Source organism: Toxoplasma gondii, chromosome IV, assembly GCF_000006565.2.
Source record: "Toxoplasma gondii ME49 chromosome IV, whole genome shotgun sequence".
Classification (NCBI taxonomy): domain Eukaryota; phylum Apicomplexa; class Conoidasida; order Eucoccidiorida; family Sarcocystidae; genus Toxoplasma; species Toxoplasma gondii.
In genome coordinates this window covers 2,103,460-2,124,740 of record NC_031471.1, presented here as the reverse complement: position 1 = coordinate 2,124,740, position 21,281 = coordinate 2,103,460, and the positions used below count along the sequence as shown (strand labels likewise).

The window sequence follows — 21,281 nt, the reverse complement described above, 5'->3', positions numbered from 1 at the left end:
TGTAATAAAGAGACAGCGAATAGATGCCCGGTTGCCGACTCACCTTGACACTGGGGACGGTAGGGGTAAAAAAGTTCGATGCGTCGCTCAAGGAGAAGAACCTTTTCTTTGTGTTTTTCCAGTAGTCTCCACAGCCACACGACTTGGTACATGTACTGAACAGGCACGGCGATCTGGACGGAGTCCAAGTGCAGCAAGGCGGCGTAGGCAACTGCTTCACTGTCCATCTCCCCGTTTCCGCACAAAGCTAGCCGCTCTTCGGTCGTCTCCTTGCCTTCTTCTCGCCCGACGTTTTCCTTTTCTCCCGCGGCCTCCTCATCTTTGCTGTGAATCTCGCCTCTTTCCTCGAGAGCTTTGTCGCAGCCTTTCTCACTCTCCGCGCGTACAGCGCCTCCCTTCTCCCCGAGTTGCCGTCCTCCACCGGTCCTTGCCGCGTTCTCTCCTCCATTCACCTGGCGGAGAAAGAGTCTGGCACTGACGGGCTCCAACAAGTACCCAAGCAGCGGCTCTAAAAGCGCTGTCGCCGCATGCACGTTCGTGACACGCTTCTGTTCCTTCTGGGAACCTTCAGACCTCACATCGCGCCCCGATTCTAACCCAGGCGTACCCGGATGCGAGGCCGGATCCAGTGCGTTCGGGAGAACAGTTTTGGGGAGACCTTGAGACGAAGAAGGCGCCAAGAAACCGTCCCCAGAGTTCGCTGCAGACGAGGCAGTCCGTGCCGCACCCACTTCCAGCCGCCCAGAAGGGCCTCCTCCGCTGGACGCGACAGACAAGTGCGTCTGCATGCGTTGGACTAGCATCGCGTGCAGTTCTTTGTTGGTCCGCGTTGTCGGGGAAAGAAAGAGCGTCTCGGAGTGCGTGTACACTGCGAGAGCTTCCACATCGAAGACTCTGAATCGGAAGGCGTCCGAATTCAGAGACGCATCGCTTTCTTCTCCCTTGTCCTGTGCCGAAGAGTCTCCGTCTCTTCGGGAGCGGACCCTGTTGCTCTGTCCTCCACTGTTCGTTCCTTCCCACTCTCCCTCTCGAGGCTCCAGTTCACTCGACGTCTGCTCTCGCGCGGCTTCTCCCCTTGCAGCTTCTCCACCTCCCGCTTGGCCCTGCTCTTCCCAGAAACTTGCAGCGCCCGCAGCATCGGCCTTCTCGGCCGCAGCAAAGACATGGGCGCCTACCTGTCGAATCTGCAAACGCCGGAGCGTCACGCCTACAGCGAAGGGCAGAACGCGCGTCAGGTGCGCGGCCGTCGAACAGCGCTGCGTCTTTGGCAGCTCTCCTTCACTGCTTCGACCTCGCGCCCTGCTCTCCAATCTCTGCGATTCCGCCTGCGTCGTCTTCCCGTCTTGGGCGTCGCCGCCACCTCTGAAGGGCCTTGCATGCCGCTCCCGCCCTGCTCCCCGATGCCGAGGCGGATGCAGAGCGTCTTGTGCCTGCAGAGAGTCCTGTGTCTGCAGCTGGTCGCCTGAATGCACGTAGCGCGACAGGTTGCGAGAGCCAAGGTCTCTAAGGTTTCTGTGGTGGGCGGGAGAGCGCACACGGTCGAGCGGAAGAGGAGGTCGCACAGGGTTGAACAGGTGCTCGGCAGCTGAGCGGGGGAGGACGGAGACAGCTTCGAGACGAATGTGCACATCTTGGACATCGATGAGGAGGTCCTGCAGAAGGCGATTCACCCATCTTGAAAGGAGAGCGGCAGCTGCAAAGAAGGGGCGTGTGAGTCCGCCTGAGGCAGGAGTCTTCGAGTCCACTTCCTGGGTCTCCTTTCCTTGTTGCAGCCGCACATCCTCTTCCATGATCTGCAGGTCTGCGGCGTCGAGAAGACGCCGACGACGCTGCTGAAGCCTCGCCACGAACTCCGCCTCGCTGCACTCCTCCACAGGTTTGGGCGCAAATACGAGAATCAATTTCGAAACCTCCACGACGAGTGAAGCGGAGGCCGACGCGCCTTCAGCTCCTTTCCCTCTCTCCTCCGAGGTGACTGCATGCGCCCCAGGTGTCTGCGTGCTGCGCCCCGTGGGCTGTTTCTGAAGCGCGGCTGCCGTAGAAGTGGAAGGCGAGGGAGACACCCCACCGCCCGAAGCGGAAACGCCTGCGGACTCTTCCTCGAGTTGCTTCGTCCCCGCGCCGCCGTCTTCAGACGGCCGCTCCGGAGTTGACAAACCACGGCTTTCTCCCTCTGCCGCAGAAGAGGCAGGTGCCGCTGAGTGACTTTCCGCTGACGACCCGGCCCCGTCGTGTGCAGGCACATAGACGCGGACCGAGCCGATGTAGCCGTAGAGGAGGTAGAAGGGCATGTGGAAGGCATCCAGAAGCTGAGGCTGCAGCGTCACATCGTACAACTGAAGCTGCTTTCGCGAGAGGTGAAGCAACACCGCATCCGCAGCCACCCCCTGCAGCGAAGCCGGAAGGAGCCGAAGCAGCAGAGGACGCAGAACGGCCAAGAGAAGCGACGAGCTCACGCCGGGAGGCGAAGCAGAACGTTGAGAAGACTCAGGCGCCGAAAAACGAGAAGGAGACAGAGGAGGAGAACGAGGAGGAGACAGAGGAGGAGAACGAGGAGGAGACAGAGGCGAAGAGAAGGAGGGGGGGACGGGAGAGAGAGACAGCTGGGAATCGGCGGAGAAGACAACTGAGGGCGACTTGTGGGTTTCAGGAGACGACAAAGTCGGCGACGAAGACAACAAAGGGGAAGAGGTTTCCAAGGGAGGGGAGGGCAGACTCGGAGAGTCCTGAGTGACGGCAACAGCAGCAGGAGATGAGACACCGACAGAGGAGGCAGGATCCACGCCGAAGTGGACGGAAGTGACGGGAGAGGAGGCATCTCGAGCAGCGTTGCGGGGAGACCTGCTGAGGCCGTTCTTGCACCCCAGAAGAACGTCGGTGTCTGCAGCTTCATAAAGAGGAGACCGTCCCGAGGCAGGCAGAGACACATTCGGCGGCTCTGCTTCTTTTCCCTCAGTTTCCGAGGGGGCTGAGTCAGCTGATGCGGGCAAAGGAGATGTGGGGACGGCCACACTGCATGCGTTGCCGTAGGGTTCGTCACTGGAGAGAGATGGGTGCGGGGACGAAGCCTGGACAGACCCAGAGTACGAGGAAGCATCGAGAAGCCCTGGAGCGGAAGCCGACAGCTCCTCCGCTACAGACTGACTGCGCCTTTCTCCGCGATCATCCAGCAGCTGTGGAGACGACTCCGCCTCGGCTTCGCGAGAGCCCTGTAAAAGAGCCTCGCTCTCCTCCATGGTTTGTGTGAAACCCTGCGGCCATGGACGTCTCCCCGAAGCATTCAGGGACGAGTTAAACTGCAGGTTTATAGATGTCCACGGTCTCTACCAGGTCCAAGTTCGATAGTGCTGGCAATAAAGCGCCGCGGGGTGTGGAGACACTCCGCGGTTGACGCACACCGTTCCTTGAAGGACGCCTCTTACAACGTGACACAAAAAACAGCGAACCTACGCATGCTTCTTTCAGGTGAACAGGCTTCTGAGAAGTCGGTCAGAAACGCAGACACAAACACCACCAGAGTGCAAAGCGAGGAGGCGCACTTGGGGGTTTTCGGTGGAGAAACTTGAAGCGATCTGCATGCACGATTGCGGACGCAGGGAAGGTAGTCGTGGCTTCCCCAGATCTCCTTTAACGAATTCAGGAGGGTGAGAACTGTAATCCCTCCGAGAAACTTGGGTGGAAGACGAGAACCGTGAAGGGCCGCAGGACTACACGAGTCCCTCAGTGAAATGTGCAGCAGGGCGGCTGCCTCAGCTGGCTTCTGACTGGCACTGCATGCGCCGAGGACATCCGGCTCCTCACTCCTTTTGTGGTGAAGAGAAAACAGTCAGAAAACATGAGGTCAACTGTGTTGGTCGTACGCGCCGGCGCTGCGGACAGTGTGAGGGGACGGCCCAGAACACTGCGCGAGAGAATTTAGAGCGCTTTCCCGGGGATTCCAAGAAAGCAGAAGCAAGCAATCCCCTCCTGTGCGGAAGCTGCGGCTGGCACGAACTGCAATCACTGCCTGTTGGTTACGCGGAATCGTGAGGCACGACCAATTGTGCGGAACCCGGGCCGTTAGACTCGGCAAAAGTGAGACTCGGACGAGAAAACACTCCAACGCTTCACGAGTAACTGAGGCACAGAAAATAAACTCCAACAGAAGAACCGTGAAGCCCCAGTAGTGGACCTCAAATGTAACTCGTGCGTCGAGGTGTGCGAGGAACTCACTCGTGTAAGCAAATCCTAGAGCTGCCTCTCCAACAAGAAAAGGCTACGGCGGTTCGCCTGGGCGCTTCTCCGGGAGAGACCAGCGTGAGTACGCAGAAATGTCAGACTGGAGTAGATCGACAAAGTTCTACGCGGAAAAAATGGATTTGTGTCCACTCAGCTGGCTCCAGGGCCCTTTGAACAGTTAATGCGACTTCGAGGTGACCTGGTTCGAAAAGCAGAGAGCGACGGCGGAGGCAAGCGACCTATTGGGAAGAAACAGAGGAAAGAAGGTGTTAAAGGGGAGAAATTCGTCGAAAAAGCCCCGGGAACCCAGCGACAAGCGGTGTCACCCTCATTTTTTCCAGGGCTGACGGCGGCTGCATGCAGGCGTCTGCAGAGGAAAAGGAGAGCTGGAACAAGCGAGGTGTTCTCTCGAAAGGACGCAAAGATCAGCCTCAAAACACAGACCGCAGCGACCGAACGGTGCCAAAGATTTGAAAAACACAGGAAACTCGAGGGTGGAAGATGAACTTCGCAGAAAAAAAAGGGGTAGATATCTCAAATTCCAACACGCTTGTCGAGCTGCTGGCTTCGACTTGTACGAACAAAAAGTGTGTCCCTCACAAAGGGCTTGTGTGCTAGCCGAGTTGCGTGGATTCTTCTATCTTTTTTCTAGGACCTTTTATGCACTCATAGACGCAGATACACCCAAAACGAATGGATTGTTGGTGATTATGTCACTCCTGGTCAATCTAAGATTTCCTTCCGAGATTCGAGCTTTGAAGACCCGAATGCTCAGTCGTCGACAGTGCATGACTCGACGCGCAGTGGATCAGTAATTGTTTGCGTATATAATGTGATCGTTTTGATGGTGGTTGGCAGTGCCGTTTCTGGCCTTTCTAATCACTATCGCTAGTGCTTCTCCTACTCTTCTTGCCCAATCTCGACCATGTTATTCCGTTTGTCCTCGCTCATTCTCGACAGTGCTCTTCCTGCTCTCCCGTCTTCTCAGTATTCCTAGTCCTGGTCGTCTTGCTTTTTCGAGATGGCCCTTCTCCACAGGCACCACCGAGGAGACATATAGACGAAAGATTGCCTAGGACAACGGCACCCCCAATGGGAAACACCACTTTCGCTGGCCGTGCACACAAGCGCCACTTGGAGTCACGTTGGAGTACGGACTGGATGCACGAACATGAAGCAAGACACTGTCGCATTCACTGCACACAAAATGCCCAAAGTGAAAATATATATGTACCAATGAATATATATATATATATATGTGTATATATGCAGCAGTGAAGAAGAATAGAAAACGAATTTCGCAAGGGAGGGCTACCAGTTGCACCATGAGCGACCTAAAGGAGTTTGGCCTGTGGCGAAAAGCGTCCACAGGAGCCTCTTGTCGACTGTATGTAGACTGTTTTCCCGCTGTTTTCAATTGTCAAAGCCGCATCAAATCCTGAACTGTTTTAAATCTCTTCTCAACGGGAGGATCTGAACAAAGTGGGTCGAATGAAACGCTGACGAAATGTCTGTTTCTCGAAGTGGTCTGCAAACGAATTTGTTGGCAGGCGCTCGGCGTTCTCGTGAGACCTGGTGAACGATGTTGTTTCTGTGCGGAAACCACAACTAGAAGCAGATGAGTGTCTTGGTATATCTTCGACTTTTTCCCTCCATTCTGATTCACCTCTGACCCAACGGAAGCTGGACGGATCAAGGTATGACGCTCTCTGAGCGAAGTGGACGATGCCCCACGGAACCTCGATGTACTCCAACGAATATATATATATATATATATTCCAATGAATACGTAAATATATATGTATAATCCGTGCTTATGTGCTCCAGTGAAGATAGATGGAAAGTGAACGTTGAAAGGAAAGAGCGTCAGGTGAACAGTGTCCGGATCTACAGGCAGGCGTTCTCCTTCACCGACTCTACATCAGCACAAGGCTGCGCGAACAGTTGCGTTTTCTCATGGTTGCATGCACCGCGTTTGGGTTGACCGCCAGACCAGTCCCTACGCGACCGAAAAGCCCGAGAGAAGTTCGATTTGCTTCCTCAGAAGAGAAGTTTAAACGCCAGAAGCAAGTTGGGTCCGCGTGTGTTGCCGGCGCTTCCCTCCAAGGACGTTCGAGTTGAGTCTCCTGCGCAATTCGCACAGCGCTGTGCAAGGCTCCGGCAAGGCTGCAGTTTTTCTTGAGAGCGCCTCAGGCCTCAGACAACTCTTTTACCGGAGCATAGAACTGCTTGCTGTTTCATTTTCCGTTGTTTGCTTCTCCAGGAAAGAGAACCAGGCACCCAGGCGGCCGCTGGCGCCGTCGAGCTGGGGGTTTAAGCTGCACGAAAAAGGACGGACTCCGTAAAACGCCGCGGGACTGTCTTTGGTTTGATCACGCTTACACTTGTTTTGTTGGGCCTGTCGCATGACACAGCACTTTTTTTTCGTCTGAAGGCTTTCCTAGCGACTCATGGGTGGAATCCTGCAAGGGTATCCGTGCTAAGCTTTCCGTCCGTTCCGCGGCTGAAATCTGTCCAGTTTTTCGGTGAAACAAGCCACAGAAAGACTGGAGAGCTTCGTCGTCTTCAGTTTACAGGCACCTCTGCTGAGAAGGCAAACGCGCACTCGCGTACCGCCCTCGATCTTGTTTTCTGAAGAGAAGTTTCCCGTTGCCGCTCGGCTGAAACTTGCAAACAACCTCCCATGTTCCTCGCGTCGCTGCATAAATTTCGTCACCATCGATGTTCCTTTGCTTCTCCTCCGGTCGCTACTCACCAAATCTGATCCTCCACCGTTCGTTCAACCACAAGAAGCCCCGCGACCGTTTTCTTTAAGTCTGCATGGGCAGAAGTCCCGTTTTTCTGTGTCTTTCCGTCGGAAAAGTCCCCTACCATACCGCGATGGCACTTCCGCCAGCGTCTGCCCTTAGAGAGGGGCTTTCCTTCAGTGCCTCGGCGCGGACGCAGCGTTTATTTCTGTCAGGTGCTCGGCGCCAGTTCCACTGTCTATCCAGATCCGGTTCCTCTGAGTTTCTGTTTCTCCCCTCTTCTCCGACGCCCTTGAAAACAGACTCGCCCCTTGCTCGGCGCGGCTTCCACGCGTCCAGAAAATCGATACGTGGAAAGACGCCCGGCGGAGTCTTCCCGGAGACGTTCCTGCGCATGCTCCACTCCGCGACTCCCGGCGTTTCTTCTCATGGAGAAAAAGGTTCGCAAGAGAACTCCGACTCGGCTGACGACCAGGGCGTCAGAAAACTGCAGGAGACTGTAGCCCCGCTTTCGGAGCCACCACTGTCGCTTGATAACGCTGAAGGAACTGTGCGCAATGAGGTCTCCACCACTGAGCCTGCAGAGCAGATCGACGACTTCACCAAAGATCCGGACGAAATCGTCGCTGCCCTCGACAAATACAGTAGGAGCCAGGGTGCACGAAGGTTCGGGGAAACTCTTCAAGACGAGAACTCAAACGCGGAAAGCGGTCGGCTTTAGTCTCCACCCCAGAGAACAGCGACGCCTGCCGTGTCGCCCATCACCTGGAGCAACAGTGCACACTCCCGCCGGAGCTTACCTTGGGTTGACCTTCTTTGAAACGCCACTGCTCACTGAAACTGACCTTCTCGCGGTTTGCATTCTCTTAAAATAACGGAGGCCGCGTGATGTGTAGCGTCTATCCGGACATTGTGCCAAACCTGGTACGGATCACTCGATTTTGGATGACTGTTACTGCCGGCAACGCGGGTGCCCCGGACGCTGCGCTTGAACAGAGGAGAGTTGCTTTGTTCCGCTTTGTTTCTTTTCAGTTGTCGGTCAAGACACAGCGAAGAAAAGCTTGGCCATCGCGCTGAGAGGTGAGTCACCAGTGTCGAGAGGGATACGATTCAGAAAGTCCCTTTTCGCTTCTTTAGGTTCTCTCGTGACCGGAAAACCTCCCGAGTTCAAGCTCGTCCGGTTCCCTGATCTAAACGAGCGAGGGATGAAAGCAATTGAAACGCGGAACGCAGCCGCCGCAGCTGGAGACGAATTTATTTTAGACTTTCTCGCCTCAGTGTTCGTGGCGATCTTTCGTACGAACCCCGGATCTCCGGAGTTCCCTTGTTCGATTAAATTTGTGGTGCTCTTCAAGTTTCTCGTATCTCCGGAGCTCGCTGAGCACAACCGCGGCGAGCTGGCTCCCCCTTCGTAGTTCTGCGTTGGCTTCCATGTTGTTCTTCTTCCCGTCTCCAAATTGATGCGTGGAGCTGAGTCAGTGCTGGATCTTGAGCAGAAGCTGTCCAAACGAATCAGTATCCGGTGCCCTATCTCTGGGTTCTCATCTTTTTTCTGTTTCGCCCTCTGCGTGGACGCTACATCTAGTTCTCCGCCTCTGTGTTGAGTCGCGTTTCTTTTCCGTGGAGGTTCGCTCTCTTGTCGGACTTTTTTGCGTTGCCTGCTTGCTCCTCTCACTCGGGGCGTCGGCACACTGAGGGGCGCGCCTCCGTTAGAGACTTAAGACCTATCTTATTTACCTGAAAGGACATCAGGTATACCGGTTTCATGAAAACAGTGGTTCTTGGAGCAGCGAGGTACACATTTTCATTTCAAGAATGTGTCTTTCCAACTGTTTTTCCCCTGTTCGCCGAACTTACGGTGTTCCTGCTCTCGAAGAATGCCGTTGAGTCAGAAGTTTTTTTAATATGTGAACTCTGTCTATGGACGCAAGCACAATACGCAACGAAGTACTTTTTCGAGAGTCTGGGGCGACTCGAAAGCTACAAATCTTAGAATGGATCCAGTTTTTTGGGACCATTTGGTGCTCGACATCTCAGATCGCTGGCGTCGGCAACAAGTGAAAGATGAGAAGCTGCGTCGGGAGATCGCGCCGAACAATCTCCTCCTCATTGGGCCGTCGGGATGTGGGAAGACGGTGAGTCGAACGGGCTGTCACTTTGCTTGTCACATCCTCGGAAAAGTTTTTTACCGGTTTCGGCGACCCGTGTGCCTTCGAGGTGGAACAACAAACACGCATACACGCATTCAGGGAAGAAACGCAACGAAGTCCTTTTTCGAAAGTCTAGGGTGGCTCGAACGCTACAGGTCTTAGACTGTACCCAGTTTTTCGGGACCATTTGGTGCTCGACATCTCAGATCTCTGGCGTGTGTCAGACTCTTCCATGCTTACGCCTTCTCTGCGGGAGTCCACTCTCTTGAGTTCGCCCTATATCAGGAAACGCGTCGTCGTTTCCTGCCTTATCTATATTTCATCGCCACCTAAAAATGTCCTTGATGCTCGACAAAGCTCTGCGTCTCCATGCTGGCGTACGGTTCTCATATATATATATATATATAATTATACACATGTGTATGTATTCTTTATATGTAAATTAGTATAAATATGTATACTATGTATTCAGTCAAACTGTATGTATATATATTTTATAACTTGTGTCTATATGCGTAATACGTATCGCTCTCTGTATGTGCACAATTAATGTAGGTATATGTCTATGTGCATAAATATTTTATGTGTAGCATTCTCGCTTTAAATACGTCTATGTGTATATTCTATGTATCTATCTCTAAATACTCTCTTTGCAAATGTTGTTTCGATTTTCCTCTTCCAGCACACTTTTCTCCCTTCCTCCCTCGCAGTCCATCGTGCGCCGTGGGTGTCGCTGTGTCAGGAGACTGCGTTGTCCGGGATTGCGATTTCTGGGTTGGGGCCTCTGAGATGAAGACTCTTTTTCTTGCGAGTTTCTTGAGCTTCTGCCTCTCGCGCGGAAGTTTTCGCTCGTTTTGCGCGCTGCTGGTTTCAGTTGGGAACTCCTTCGTCTACAGTGGCACCGCCGCATTCGAGCGTGCATCCGTTTCTTTCTTAGGAACTCGCGAAGCGCTTGGCAGCATTCGCCGGGGCACCGTTCGTCAAAGTCGCAGCGACTCGATTCACCGAAGTCGGTTTCGTTGGAGGTGAGAAAGAACCGTTTTTCTGCCGTCAGCGGTCTATGAAGAATATCTGGTTGCCCTGCTGAGACGTTTCCGGAATCGATCCATCAGGACCGCGAGTTTTCGGCATCAAGGGGAGACCTATTTGCTGTGAAGACAGCAAAACATGGCGATGCTTCTGCACTCGTAGCGCTCTTGCCGGCGAACAGGAGGTATACAGACAGCTACGCGCATGCCGCCGCGGGGGTAGACACGTACAGAGGGGGCAGTCGAACAAAGACAGTCATCAAAAGGGAGTCGTGATTAGTTGTGACTACTTGCTCTTAAGAAGAGCCGACGGCGAAATACAAATGTATACAGGAACGCATGTTGTTGAGAAGTGTTGGGGTTTTCAGACATGCAGCGTCATGTAGAAGCAACTGAAAAGTGCACTGCTAAGCGAAACAGGAGGTATCATAAGCGTCTTAAGAGACAGGAAGTCGCACGTTGTACATAGATATTCGTATGGTCACAGATCCCTCCGCGTTGGCGTGGGTGAAACGCGGCAGATACAAGATGGTAACTGCGGTGGAAGTAGAACCGATCGGCTTCCATGTATTAGCCGAACAAAGGAAAATGAATCTGGGTGCATCCCAGCAAACCTTCAAGGCTCACACTCATGTAGGAGCAGTGTCTAGGGCTCTCTGGCGCGTAGAACTGGCGCCATCTCTCAGCTTTTAATTGAAGTCGATATTTCAAAATGAGGCAACAGGGAGGTACTGGGAAGCCAGGTGACCTGTCGAGTATAACGGGACGCTCGGCCGACACTGCCATAGATAAATCTTCCCGGATGACTGGATCGTGCCTGCTTTACATATATATATATATATATATACATATATGTATACATATGTGTATATGTATTGTATGTATGCATGAATGAATATACTTGTACGTGCAAGTTTAGATGTACACATGCTACGTCCTCACATGTATTTATTTACATATGGCCATATGCGGCATATGCGGCAACAACAGTGTAACGGGGCATTCAAACGCGTTTGCGACTTGTAGCGAGCAGGCATTTCTTCGGGAGAAAGAGTTGTGGGTAGAGGTTGTAAGCGCTAGAGAGATAAATGGCTTCTGGGGACATCGGGGATGGGGAAATACACGTGATGGGCGCAAAGTGTTTCTAGGTCTGGTATGAATGCGCAAGAATACAGCCTGCGTCGTTTATGTGACTAGCCACAGTTCGGAAGCGGTGATCCTCCACTTTCGCTTTCAGAGGCCAGTTTATTCTCAGTGCACTCGAGTTGTTTTTTGCACCAGGAGGAAGTTTCTCCGCGTCTGCAGCTTCCAGAGTTCATTGCGGGCGTTCAGAACTTTTTCCAACTCGCCCGGCACAGGATTGTGGGCGTTCAGAACTTTTTCCAACTCGCCCGACACAGGGTCGCTCTGACTGGAGTCTTTTTCTCTGTGCGATTCAGATGACACGTCGTCCATTGTTCACTACCTCGCGCAGGTGATTCCACGAGAGAAAGTGCTCTCCACTATCGTAGTGGACTCTTCTGAAAGAGGAATCCACGTCTGCCACCAGGTCGTAACCGAGGTGGAGCAGCCTCAGCGGCCTTGCCCCAGGATGCTCAAATGCACCTCTTTCACCTGGCGCAAACCGTTCAGTGGGCGGTCGCGTACAGCAGCTACAGAGCCTGCCAGGGCGCGAAGCTCATTTGATTCTGTCTCGCAACTGGAGTCCTTTTCAGACTATCTCGGGAACTCCACGGTCTCTGCTTCTCCGCGAGCGCGAGGGCTGCGGGTTCTGTGTTTCGAGTCTCCGATAGACAAGAGAGTCCATCGCTGTGTCTCCGCTTGCTTTCCTGTCTTGCGTTAAACGCGTTCCAAGAGTCGCCACGTTTGCTGAAGTTCCCTTCTCAGGCAGACTCACACACCTCTACTGTGCACGAGAGGCAAGTGTCTCTTGTGTGGTTTAGCGACGAGACGAAAACACAGCTCAGTTGTCTTTCCTCCACACAAGCGAACGTGGATCTGGCCGCCTGCACACCGCATTGTTGTCCTGTGTCTCGCGCCTCTGTGTGCTGTTTTTTCTTTTTCCGTGTGGAAGGGTAGATTCTCTCTCGGAGCATCGATGAAGGTCAGGCTCGCCTTTTCTGTGTATCTTTGCGGTGTGTCTTTCTCCTCAGCAAGCGTACACAGACGAGAAGGAGAGAGTGAAGAAACTCATCCACGGAGAGGCAGCAGGTCGCGCCCGACAAGAAGTGGTGAGAACAAAACTGAGGAGCTGATGTGGCTGGGAGAAACGAGGCTAGTCATTTTTTCGATTTTCAAGAGAGAGCGACACCGGAAACAACGCATGTTTCTACTCCGAACTTTGCAAAGACGCAGGGGTTTCTCTAGCCAGCACGTTAGTTTCAGGTACAAACTCATGAATTCCGAAAATTCACCTGTAGGTCACTGCTTGTCTACGACATGAAGACGGTCCCCTTCAGTCACTGATATCTTGTGGCGTCGTCACTGGATCGAAGAACAGCGGAAGTTGGAGGTACTGGAAATCCACGCGGACGTGGTCTCCGCGCCGGCGTTGCGTCTGCAGGTGCAGAAAAGTGCATGTGAAGATTCGAGATATAGGCTCGCAACGAACAACTCAAATTGCTTATCTGGCGTTTCCTGCAGGCTCGAGCTCTTCGGGCGCAAGGCGCAGTGAACGACTCGGAGGACGTCATTGCGGCCATGATCAAGGTACGCGTGTGTCTTGCTCTTCGCCTTCCGACAAATGGTACCTCACTGGGAGGGTGTTGTTTTTTCTGCCGAAAACTGCGAAGAATGGTCTTCCAGATTGCATGCTCGTTGTCTCTACGAGTGCTGGGTTTCCACGTAGACGCTGGATACCGCTGTACGTAATCCACTCAACATGCTGGCAATGAAAAGCTCAGCCGAACTTGGATTCGGAAAACAACGTTTTACAAAGGTTCCGTCAAGAAGGTTGCCCTGCGTTCGCCTTGCCGCGTTGCGTCTTTCCTGTCTTGCCGACATAGGCATGACGCGTAACGCATGGCTTTGACTTCCGTGTCAGCTTTGGGGGGTTGTCTCTGTGTCTACGTGGCGACGGAGACGCGCGACTTTTCCATTTTGCGAAAGTCCCCTTTCGCATGGACTTGCATCGGTTGTTTTGAGTTCCGGGCGTTTTTCGTCGCTGTGTGTTTCCAAATCTTCGTCTACAGGATGGGCGACTTGACGACGTTGAAGTGGAGATTGACGAGAACCTTCTGTGAGCACTTTTCGAGAACTTGTGGTCTTCAAGAACAGGCAGCAAGTCTCTTGTTTTTTTGCGTGAATCCTGTTGCTCCTTTCCTCCTCGCCTCTCTCGTAGCTGTCGCTCAGCGTCTGCGACGGGTCTGCACGCGGCTTTTCCAGCAGCCTAGTGTCTTTCGCGGACTGGTGCAGCTGCCCGCAACAACACAGGAGAGGACGCTGCGCTAGGTTAAAAACGAACGGTGGAACGCATTTGATCGCATGGCCACACGGAGGCGAAGACGCTGGACTCGCACTTGCGTTTCTGTCTTCGCGTGCAGGCAGCGACACCCTGAGGGTCCTCAAGATCCTCTTTCTGCGCTCTTTTCGTCTCTTGGAAAAGCCATGAATTCGCAGAGGGGGGGTCCGTTAGCTCCCGTCGGTGTCGGTGTGCCAGGTCCGGTCTCGCCGGAGGCATTTGGACTTCCCGCTGCTCCTGTGCCTTTTGTACCCCCGGCCGGCGGCCGCAACAAATGGAATCGCGGAGGCGCGATTCCTGGACTCTCCTTTTCTCTCCCCATCGGGATCTTTGGAGGCGGCGGTCAAAAGGGGGAGGTCCCTCAGAAGAAGAAGGTGACGTAAGTCCGGTGCCAGATGTGCCGAGCTTCGACTTTCTCTGCAGCAGTTGCCATCCGCTCTCCGCTCCAAATTCGCCTTGCTAACGCACTACTACGACCTGGATCCGTGGAAAACACAAAACTGCACAGAGAGTCGCGATGTTAGGTCGTGCGAAAAGTTGAACTCTATTCTCATTCACTGACGCACAGCATCCAGGATCGAAATCTGGGCTGGGTGACACACACAGAGATAACAGTAAATGAGGATGAAAGGCTTTCTCTGGACGTCGAATTTGACTCGAAATGACACATAGCAGTCATCACATTCTCCCTACAAAGAGGATAATCTATACGCCGTACGGAAACGGTGATCTCTTCTTTGTACAAAGACGAGACTCTCTTCGCCGTGCCAAGCCGGCGCTACGAACAAAGACAGTGTTTTAAGCAGTCCAGTCGGGCTTTGGACAGGCACAACAGTCAGAACGAGTTTGGTTATCTGAGCCTCACAGGAAGAATTGGCAAAGCAGCTGAAGGACAGAAATACCCGCGAACGCATAGATATGTGTAGGAGAACCTATGGATTGAGCAGCGAGAGTAAGAGAAGAGGAAATATAGAAGTTAGAGAAAGTAGAAATTAAAGCGGGGAGGCATCTGGGCCGATCGACCCCCAGTTCTCTTATAAAAGCCGCAAACCGTTTGGTGAGTGTCGTTGTTTCTTTTCTCCTCTCAGAGTGAAGCAAGCAATAGCCGCGGTCACAGAGCACTTTGCAAATGAAATGGTAAGTTGAGAGTCACCCGTTGTATCCGAGGTGCCCTATCGGCAGACGTCACAAGAATTGGCTTCTCTGTATTTCAAACCTGCAGTCCTCTTCAGAATACCCCAAGTATTCTAGTGTCTCTGGTTTCTGCATTACCAGTGAGACCACGTAAGTCAAATGTGTCTGTGTGTGCGTTTCCTTGATTGAGAAATCGACGCATGCGTGTGACAAGTGATTGACTTAATGAAATGTTTCAGTCTAAAGATGTTTGTTTAGCGAGTTCCAAACTCACTGGTGTACTTTCGAATACAAAACAAAACATGCGTGTTTTGCACTTCGCCCATGAATTCGAATTTGTGTAGTTAAGAAAGGGTCGACCTCCGCCGCATGCATCTCAGTGCAGGCATGTCAAATATTGCGAATTTCAGAAGTCTGCATTCTCGTTTGCCCAAAACGGGTCACGATTTTCAGAGAAGCACAAGACCGAGTCTGACAGTTCTTCTGAGCATTTGACACCTGAGAGTTTGTATTCTCTCAGACTCCTTGGGAGTCAGCTTCTCGCGATGGAGACCTCCTGCTGTTGAAGTCTCCAACCGTGGCTGTGCGCTGCGTGAAAGAAGGCAGCTCAGTGTCGCTCTGCTCTATTTTTGAAAACCAGCTGTCCATCGTCTGTCCCCAAAGACATTTCCTGGCAGCTAGTGTAGAGTCTGCAGTAGACCATCATCCGAGAGAGACCTTTCAGTCCCGGTTTCGGTCCAGAGTCCCGATATTCTCTATACATCACTTATGGCTGTATGTAAATACATTTGAATGCGTTATATATATATATATATATATATATATATATATATCTGTATAAGCATACATATATATATATATATATATATATATTTATGTGCGGCCTGTACTGTACAGTCATGTAAGATGGGTTTTGCTTTCACATGGTTGATCTTAAGTTCCGTTATACTCCGTAGATCCCAAGTGAATCTGGTGCTCCGAGGTCATATCAGCCGCGAGTGTTCGGCCACTGTGGCTCCATCTCACTGTGTGCAGACGGACACTGAGACGGTGCAGGAGAGGGCAAGAGATGCAGCTGAGAACAGAGGAATTGTTTTCATCGATGAGTTCGACAAACTTGTGGAAGAACGCAGCGGCAGTACGCGAGTCACACAAACAGTTTGAGGTTGAAGAAGACAACTAGCCATCCTTTCGCAAACCGTGGAGGTGTTCGTTTCACGCGGAACCCCGGTGCTTCGACGGTTTCCCTTTTTAGTCCTTCTGACTTCACCAAGCATGTTTCTTTTTCTCTTGTGTCCACTGCTGTGCACATGTGTGAGTAGCTTTTCGTCTTGAAAAAAACGTAGAGCCTTTTTAATGCGAGAGTTCGAGTGGGTTGCTGAAACGAGAAGGCCAAAACAGTTTTTCCAGGTTCTTTTACAATTTCACTCGCAGTGGGTTTCCCCGGATTACGTGGACTCTTTTTCCCGAATGTCTCCATGGTCGATCAGGAGATTTCATGTCTCAGCTTCCGGACTCCTTTCTGAAGAGTCGGGTGACTCCATCAAAGTAGACTTCACTCGAGTGGCGGCCACTGTCGAGTTTTCGAATTCGGAGTCGCGACTTTCAACGCCTTTTCTGCTCTTCAGCAAGCAACCCACTGGCTCGACCGTTTGCATTTGTTCCCCGAAGCCTCGTGTGTTGTTGCTAGTGTTCAACGGAGGGTGGCCGCATACGCACGGCGATCTTTTCAAACATGCGATCTGCTATTTTTCTCTAGCGAGGTGGAACTCTGTGCTCGTTTTCTGTGACCCGACGCGGGGCCTTCAATCTCCCGAATAGGAAACTTGAACTATCTGTGCTTCCTCGAAGACATGCGACCTCCTACTTCCTGGCTCTTCAAGTGGACCCAGTCACTTCTGCGCAAGCAAGTGCTGCTTCGCCTTTCTCTGTTCGTCGAACAATGCATGCCTTTGCCTGCAGGCGACAGCTCAGCCTTTCGGTCGAAACGCGTAGGGGTTCAAAGGGAACTTCTGACTTTGATCGAGGGGACGTCGGTTCAGACGCAGATCGGCGTCATCAACACCGACCATGTGCTCTTCATCGCTTCAGGTGAGAGCTCTTGCGTGCGTTTCGGAAGGCGAACGAAATGCACAACGGTTGAGAGAGCGAGATGAAAGGAAGCGGCGAGAGAGGGAGAGTGAAGGACAAAAGGCACGTCGAGTCGTCAATTCAATGAGCCGAGACTGTAGCCGAATTGGAAAACCTGAGTGTCGCCAGACAGTTTCGCCCAACACTTTCAGCTGTGCTGCGCAGTTCCGTGACCGATACCGGGTACCTGTAAGCATTTGTGGGAGCGAGGGGGTCGTCCCATCTAAGAAAATGGACCTCGATTCGACCTGCCCGTGTCGTTGCTTCTTGACCAGGCGATGCGTGCAGCACAGCGCAGTGTGGGCGGGGTGTGAGGACGAGGCTTCAACTCCGACGCTGAAACGCCGGATCGCTCGAGTTTCTTTTCGACGAGGAAAGGTGCATGTTGTGCTCCTTTCTGGTCTCGCGTTTTCACTTCGAAGCACATGTGTTGCCAGCATGCAGTCTAAGAGAAGTGGTGTCTCGCTGCTGCTTCGCTTTGTCTGCAGGATCGTTTCTTGCATGCAAACCTTCAGACATTATTCCAGAGCTCCAGGTAAGTGCGGTGGGTATTTATAGATCCAAACTCACTTTCAGACAACTGTTTCACAATTGTCGATACGGTATACGAAGAGAAATCCTGCAAACAACCTCGAGATGTTCTGGCGTCTTCTGTGACGCGGGCCACGATAAATATAAAGGTGCATTTTTGTCTTGTGGAAATAACTTCACTGGAGAAGAATCTGTTGTCCTCTTCCTTCCCAACCAGCGATATGTTGCTCTGCATCGAGAACTGGCTTGAGCGAGCGTTCCTACTTTGGCACTTTCTCGTTTCTGCGGCCTGTCGCCTTCTGTGTACAAGGACCTGGCAATAGCATCTGCAACGTCAGGCCAGTTCAGACCGCTTCCAGAAGAAGTCTGCGTTCGTGCAGCCTGCGTGTGACTTTTTCCTCGTTTGTGAACGCGTTGATTTTGAATCCGAGAGGAAGGCGACTACCGAACTGTCGCGGTGTTTGTCCAGCGTGAGTACCACTGTTGGCCTCGTGTTACGTGCATGAGAGCTGTGAGACGCACAGTAGACCATGAGTTTGGAAAGAACAGCATCAAGATCGGAACCAGTGCGCGACCGCGTAGGATACAAGACTGCGAGAAGTGGAGTTGAAAGGGACGAACCGTTTCGGCGTTCTGCAGGAGTGTTTCTTGTGGTGACTTCCAAGGCGGGTGACATGGTGACATCGCGGATTCTTCTCGTTTTCGTCGAGGGTGTAAGGTCACGTCACGGAAGAGCATTTTCATCGTCGAGCGTCCCTCGAAAATGTGTTTCTCTCTCTAGGGACGCTTGCCGATTCGCTGCGACCTGAAGCCCCTGACCGAGGAGAACTTCGTGCAGATTTTGACTGGTAAGCAGCTTTGTAAAGGAAGCAGGACTTCCGACTCTCCACCGAGCGTCGTCTTGGCTGCGTTTCGTCTTCTTCACGCAACCGCAGCGGCTGGTTCTTGTGTCCCGTGTGTTTGTCGAAAGGAGGCGAAGTGTAGCTCTGCGGAGAATTCAACAGAGCACGGGAGAGTCACAACGTTGGTGACAACGCGTTCTTCTCATAAAACATCTTGTAACACACCTTGACTTGAAGAAAAAACGAGACGGCGAAACAGTCGCCCGCTGGTTGTTCCCTACACCACCCCGTGTTTCGGAATATCTAGGGAAAAGACAGAAACTCAAATATTTTGATCCGTGATTTTTCCCAGACCCAACGAAGCAAGTGGTTGTGTTGAAGTTTCTTTTTTCACTATTTCTCGATTGAAATGCTCGTCACCGAGCGTTTGCATTTCGCCTTTCAGAACCGATGTGGATAAGCCGCCGGTGGTTTTGGAGTTTGCGTCTGTAAGAACGCCAGGGAACCTCTTCGCTGGCGTAACGTGGACAGCGAGTGGCATCTCTGTTTGGGATTCACTTTGTGGGTGGTGTTGTAGCCTAGAAAATGTGAAAGGTTCTTTCGGCGCCAATCTTGATTCATGTGCATTTTTACTACCCAAGAAAACGTCTTCGTCATCCATTCGCATCTGCGTTATACTGGACACGGGGTCTTCTTCAGTTTCCTCTCCGGTACCACTTACTGTACGAACCCGTTGCGTGGTGTGTTAGCTTCTTGTGGTCGATCCGTCAAACCGTTCCACCAGTGAGCCTGAGCACTGGGGAGACTCCCGCGCTTTCGTGTTGTGTATGCTCGTGGAACGGAAACGTCAAAACGCGAAGGTCCGTCGGACACCTTGAGCAAATTGTGTTTTTTCTTTTTTTCTGTTTTGGGAGCAGAGACCGAGTACAATCTCCTCGACCAACAGACTGCGCTGCTTGCCACGGTAAGGCTGTGCGAGTTTTCTTTCACTGCGTTCTTCAAACTTTCTATGGGGAGTTTTATGTGCTACGAGCTGGACGGCTGGCGTACATCATGAAGGTCTTTGTTTACCGAAACCGAGGCTTACTGTGCGTTTCGTGAACGACACGCTTTTATACATTTATGGATACAAACGTCCGCTGTGTTTGCCGAGCTCCGTCGCATTCATTGCATCTTGGTTCGTAAGCAACTCCGGGTCGAAGTGAGAATTCAAGATTCTGCAATTCCTTCTTTTACCTAATTGTGTTATAGTGGTACTGAAACGAGTATGACACGGCGATGCGTTTTGGTGTCTCCTCAGCCACGTGGAGTTTCTTTTTCACATGAACTGACAGACAATGGAGGATCACTCTTCGCGTTGCACTAAGTGAGGATGGTCTCTTCCACTGACGCTCAGCTAAATTAACATCCAGAGCTGCCTGTGATTATATAGGATTCAACAGTTTTGTGAAATAGATTTCGCTCAGTAAAGCTTTGTGTCCTTTCCGCTATGCATTCCTCTAGTTCCAGTGTCAGGAACTTGATAGTGTGAAAAGGCATCGCTGAGGAAGAACAGTCACACCGGACTCGGGCTGACTGCTTCTGCGGAGAAGACTTGATGGTCTCCTTTTCTGCCGGGCGTTCCACGATTCCTTCTAGGATGCCTGTAGAGCAAAAACTCAGTTTGATGGGTAGCTTGTATTTGCAGGAAGGTGTGAAGCTGATCTTCGAGGAGAGCGGCGTGCGTGAGATCGCACGAACTTCTCACCATCTAAACACAAGTCAGTGCCCACAGATATCTTGGAAAGAAAAACGCGACAGCGTGAAAAACGGACATGGATGCAGTCTGATCGTAGGATGTAACCTCCTGGGAGTCCACGAGACACACAGCTCCTGCCTTTCAATGAGAGCAAGGTCTTTGCTCCTGTCCCGTGCAGATATGACTCACCATTTTCTCTGCTTTGAGAAGTGAAACGGATTCTTCTGTGCAGCGATTTTTCTTCAGCTCACGATTATGACACTGGAACGAAAAAACTGTGTAGCGGAAGAGTACAAGAGTTTCATTTCGTGTACAAGTGGCGAGATCCGCACTTGTTTTAACACAGCAGCAAGTACAGTCAGTGCTTGTGCTGACGCCGTGGCGTCGGTAGTGTAGGTGTACCTGTTTATCATAGCTGCCTGTTTTAGTGTTTATCTCCGAAGTTTGCCGTGCCGTGTTCCCTGATGGATTTGTTGTGTGGCATCCAGCCGGTGAATCTCAACTGACTTGCTTTCTTAGGTTTGCGTGACTCTCGCTTTTGATATCCGTCAACGAGGGTGCTTTACGTCTGCCTCGATGTGTATTTATTTCTACTCCACACGCATTACGGCTTCGTGCAATTCACAATGTTGATATCACATCGCAATTTTAAGAAAGCGAAGGTCCAGAAACACGTTCAAAAAGCTTTCCAGTTTCGATTGTTTGCATCCTTCGTGTGCATACAGTGAACGCAAATGTCGGTGCGCGGCGACTGAAAACTGTCCTGGCCAAGGTTCTGGAGCAGACAAAGTTCGAAGCTCATAAGCGTCAAGGTTCCGGTGAGCTGAAACACACAGTGCCTAATTTCGTAAAGCGGGGCTGGCTTAGTTTTCGCGTTGAACGCTTAAAAGGTTTGTTGCTCCTAAGCGTAGGATGCCCGTACACCAAATATCTTCTGTGTTTCTCTTGTCGGTCTCTCTCGTGGACTCGTTTTATGTTTTAAGCAGTGAAGCAAATGCTCGTATTATCTTCCGGTTCGCCGTTGGCGTGTGCCTTCTTGGGGTTCTCTTTTCGGGTTATTATCGGCGTATATCTTCTTATTCTGTGTTGTGCGTGCATTCGCCTTGCTTTCCTCTCCACTCGTACAAACTGTGCAAGACGCGCCTATGACGCGGTCTGCAAGAAGTCTTTCATGACGTCCAGTATTGAGCGCTGGGTTGCTTGCAGAGGTTCGTGTGACGAAGGAGATGGTGGAAGAGAGACTTCGACCCCTGATGGAGCAAGCGGACCTTTGCAAGTATATCTTGTAGGCATGAAGTTGTTA

The 21,281-nt window shown here is 51.9% G+C and overlaps 3 protein-coding genes across 3 annotated transcripts in view; 2 read left to right on the top strand and 1 right to left on the bottom strand.

The window, feature by feature from the left end:
• The window catches only part of TGME49_210700 (hypothetical protein), a gene marked incomplete at its 5' end in the record, with an annotated part of 33,002 nt that extends 29,766 nt beyond the window's left edge, over positions 1–3,236 (bottom strand). The window contains one exon of the mRNA XM_018779513.1: positions 44–3,236. Coding sequence (XP_018637954.1) covers positions 44–3,236 — 3,193 coding nt within the window. The remainder of the gene's footprint in view (positions 1–43) is intronic.
• A 2,453-nt stretch (positions 3,237–5,689) lies between these two features.
• On the top strand, positions 5,690–7,039 carry TGME49_210715 (hypothetical protein). Its single transcript, XM_018779514.1, has 3 exons — positions 5,690–5,793; positions 5,902–5,915; positions 6,482–7,039. The coding sequence occupies exons 1-3, from the start codon at positions 5,726–5,728 to the stop codon at positions 6,625–6,627; spliced, it is 228 nt and encodes a 75-aa protein (XP_018637955.1). The 5' UTR covers positions 5,690–5,725; the 3' UTR covers positions 6,628–7,039.
• TGME49_210730 (ATP-dependent hsl protease ATP-binding subunit hslU, putative) lies at positions 7,039–21,267 on the top strand (the record flags this gene model as incomplete). Its single annotated transcript, XM_002371187.2, has 18 exons — positions 7,039–7,609; positions 7,998–8,045; positions 9,003–9,100; positions 10,053–10,140; positions 11,583–11,617; positions 12,297–12,374; positions 12,787–12,852; positions 13,335–13,381; positions 13,686–13,982; positions 14,692–14,740; positions 15,773–15,875; positions 16,700–16,828; positions 17,356–17,402; positions 18,180–18,246; positions 19,158–19,204; positions 19,928–20,000; positions 20,704–20,796; positions 21,185–21,267. 18 exons carry the CDS (start codon positions 7,039–7,041, stop codon positions 21,265–21,267), a joined length of 2,019 nt encoding a protein of 672 aa, XP_002371228.2.
• Positions 21,268–21,281: the final 14 nt, after the last annotated feature.

Bases quoted from the DNA above. Each gene is read 5' to 3' on its own strand.
- TGME49_210715 (XM_018779514.1), top strand. From the start codon at position 5,726: ATGTCTGTTTCTCGAAGTGGTCTGCAAACGAATTTGTTGGCAGGCGCT.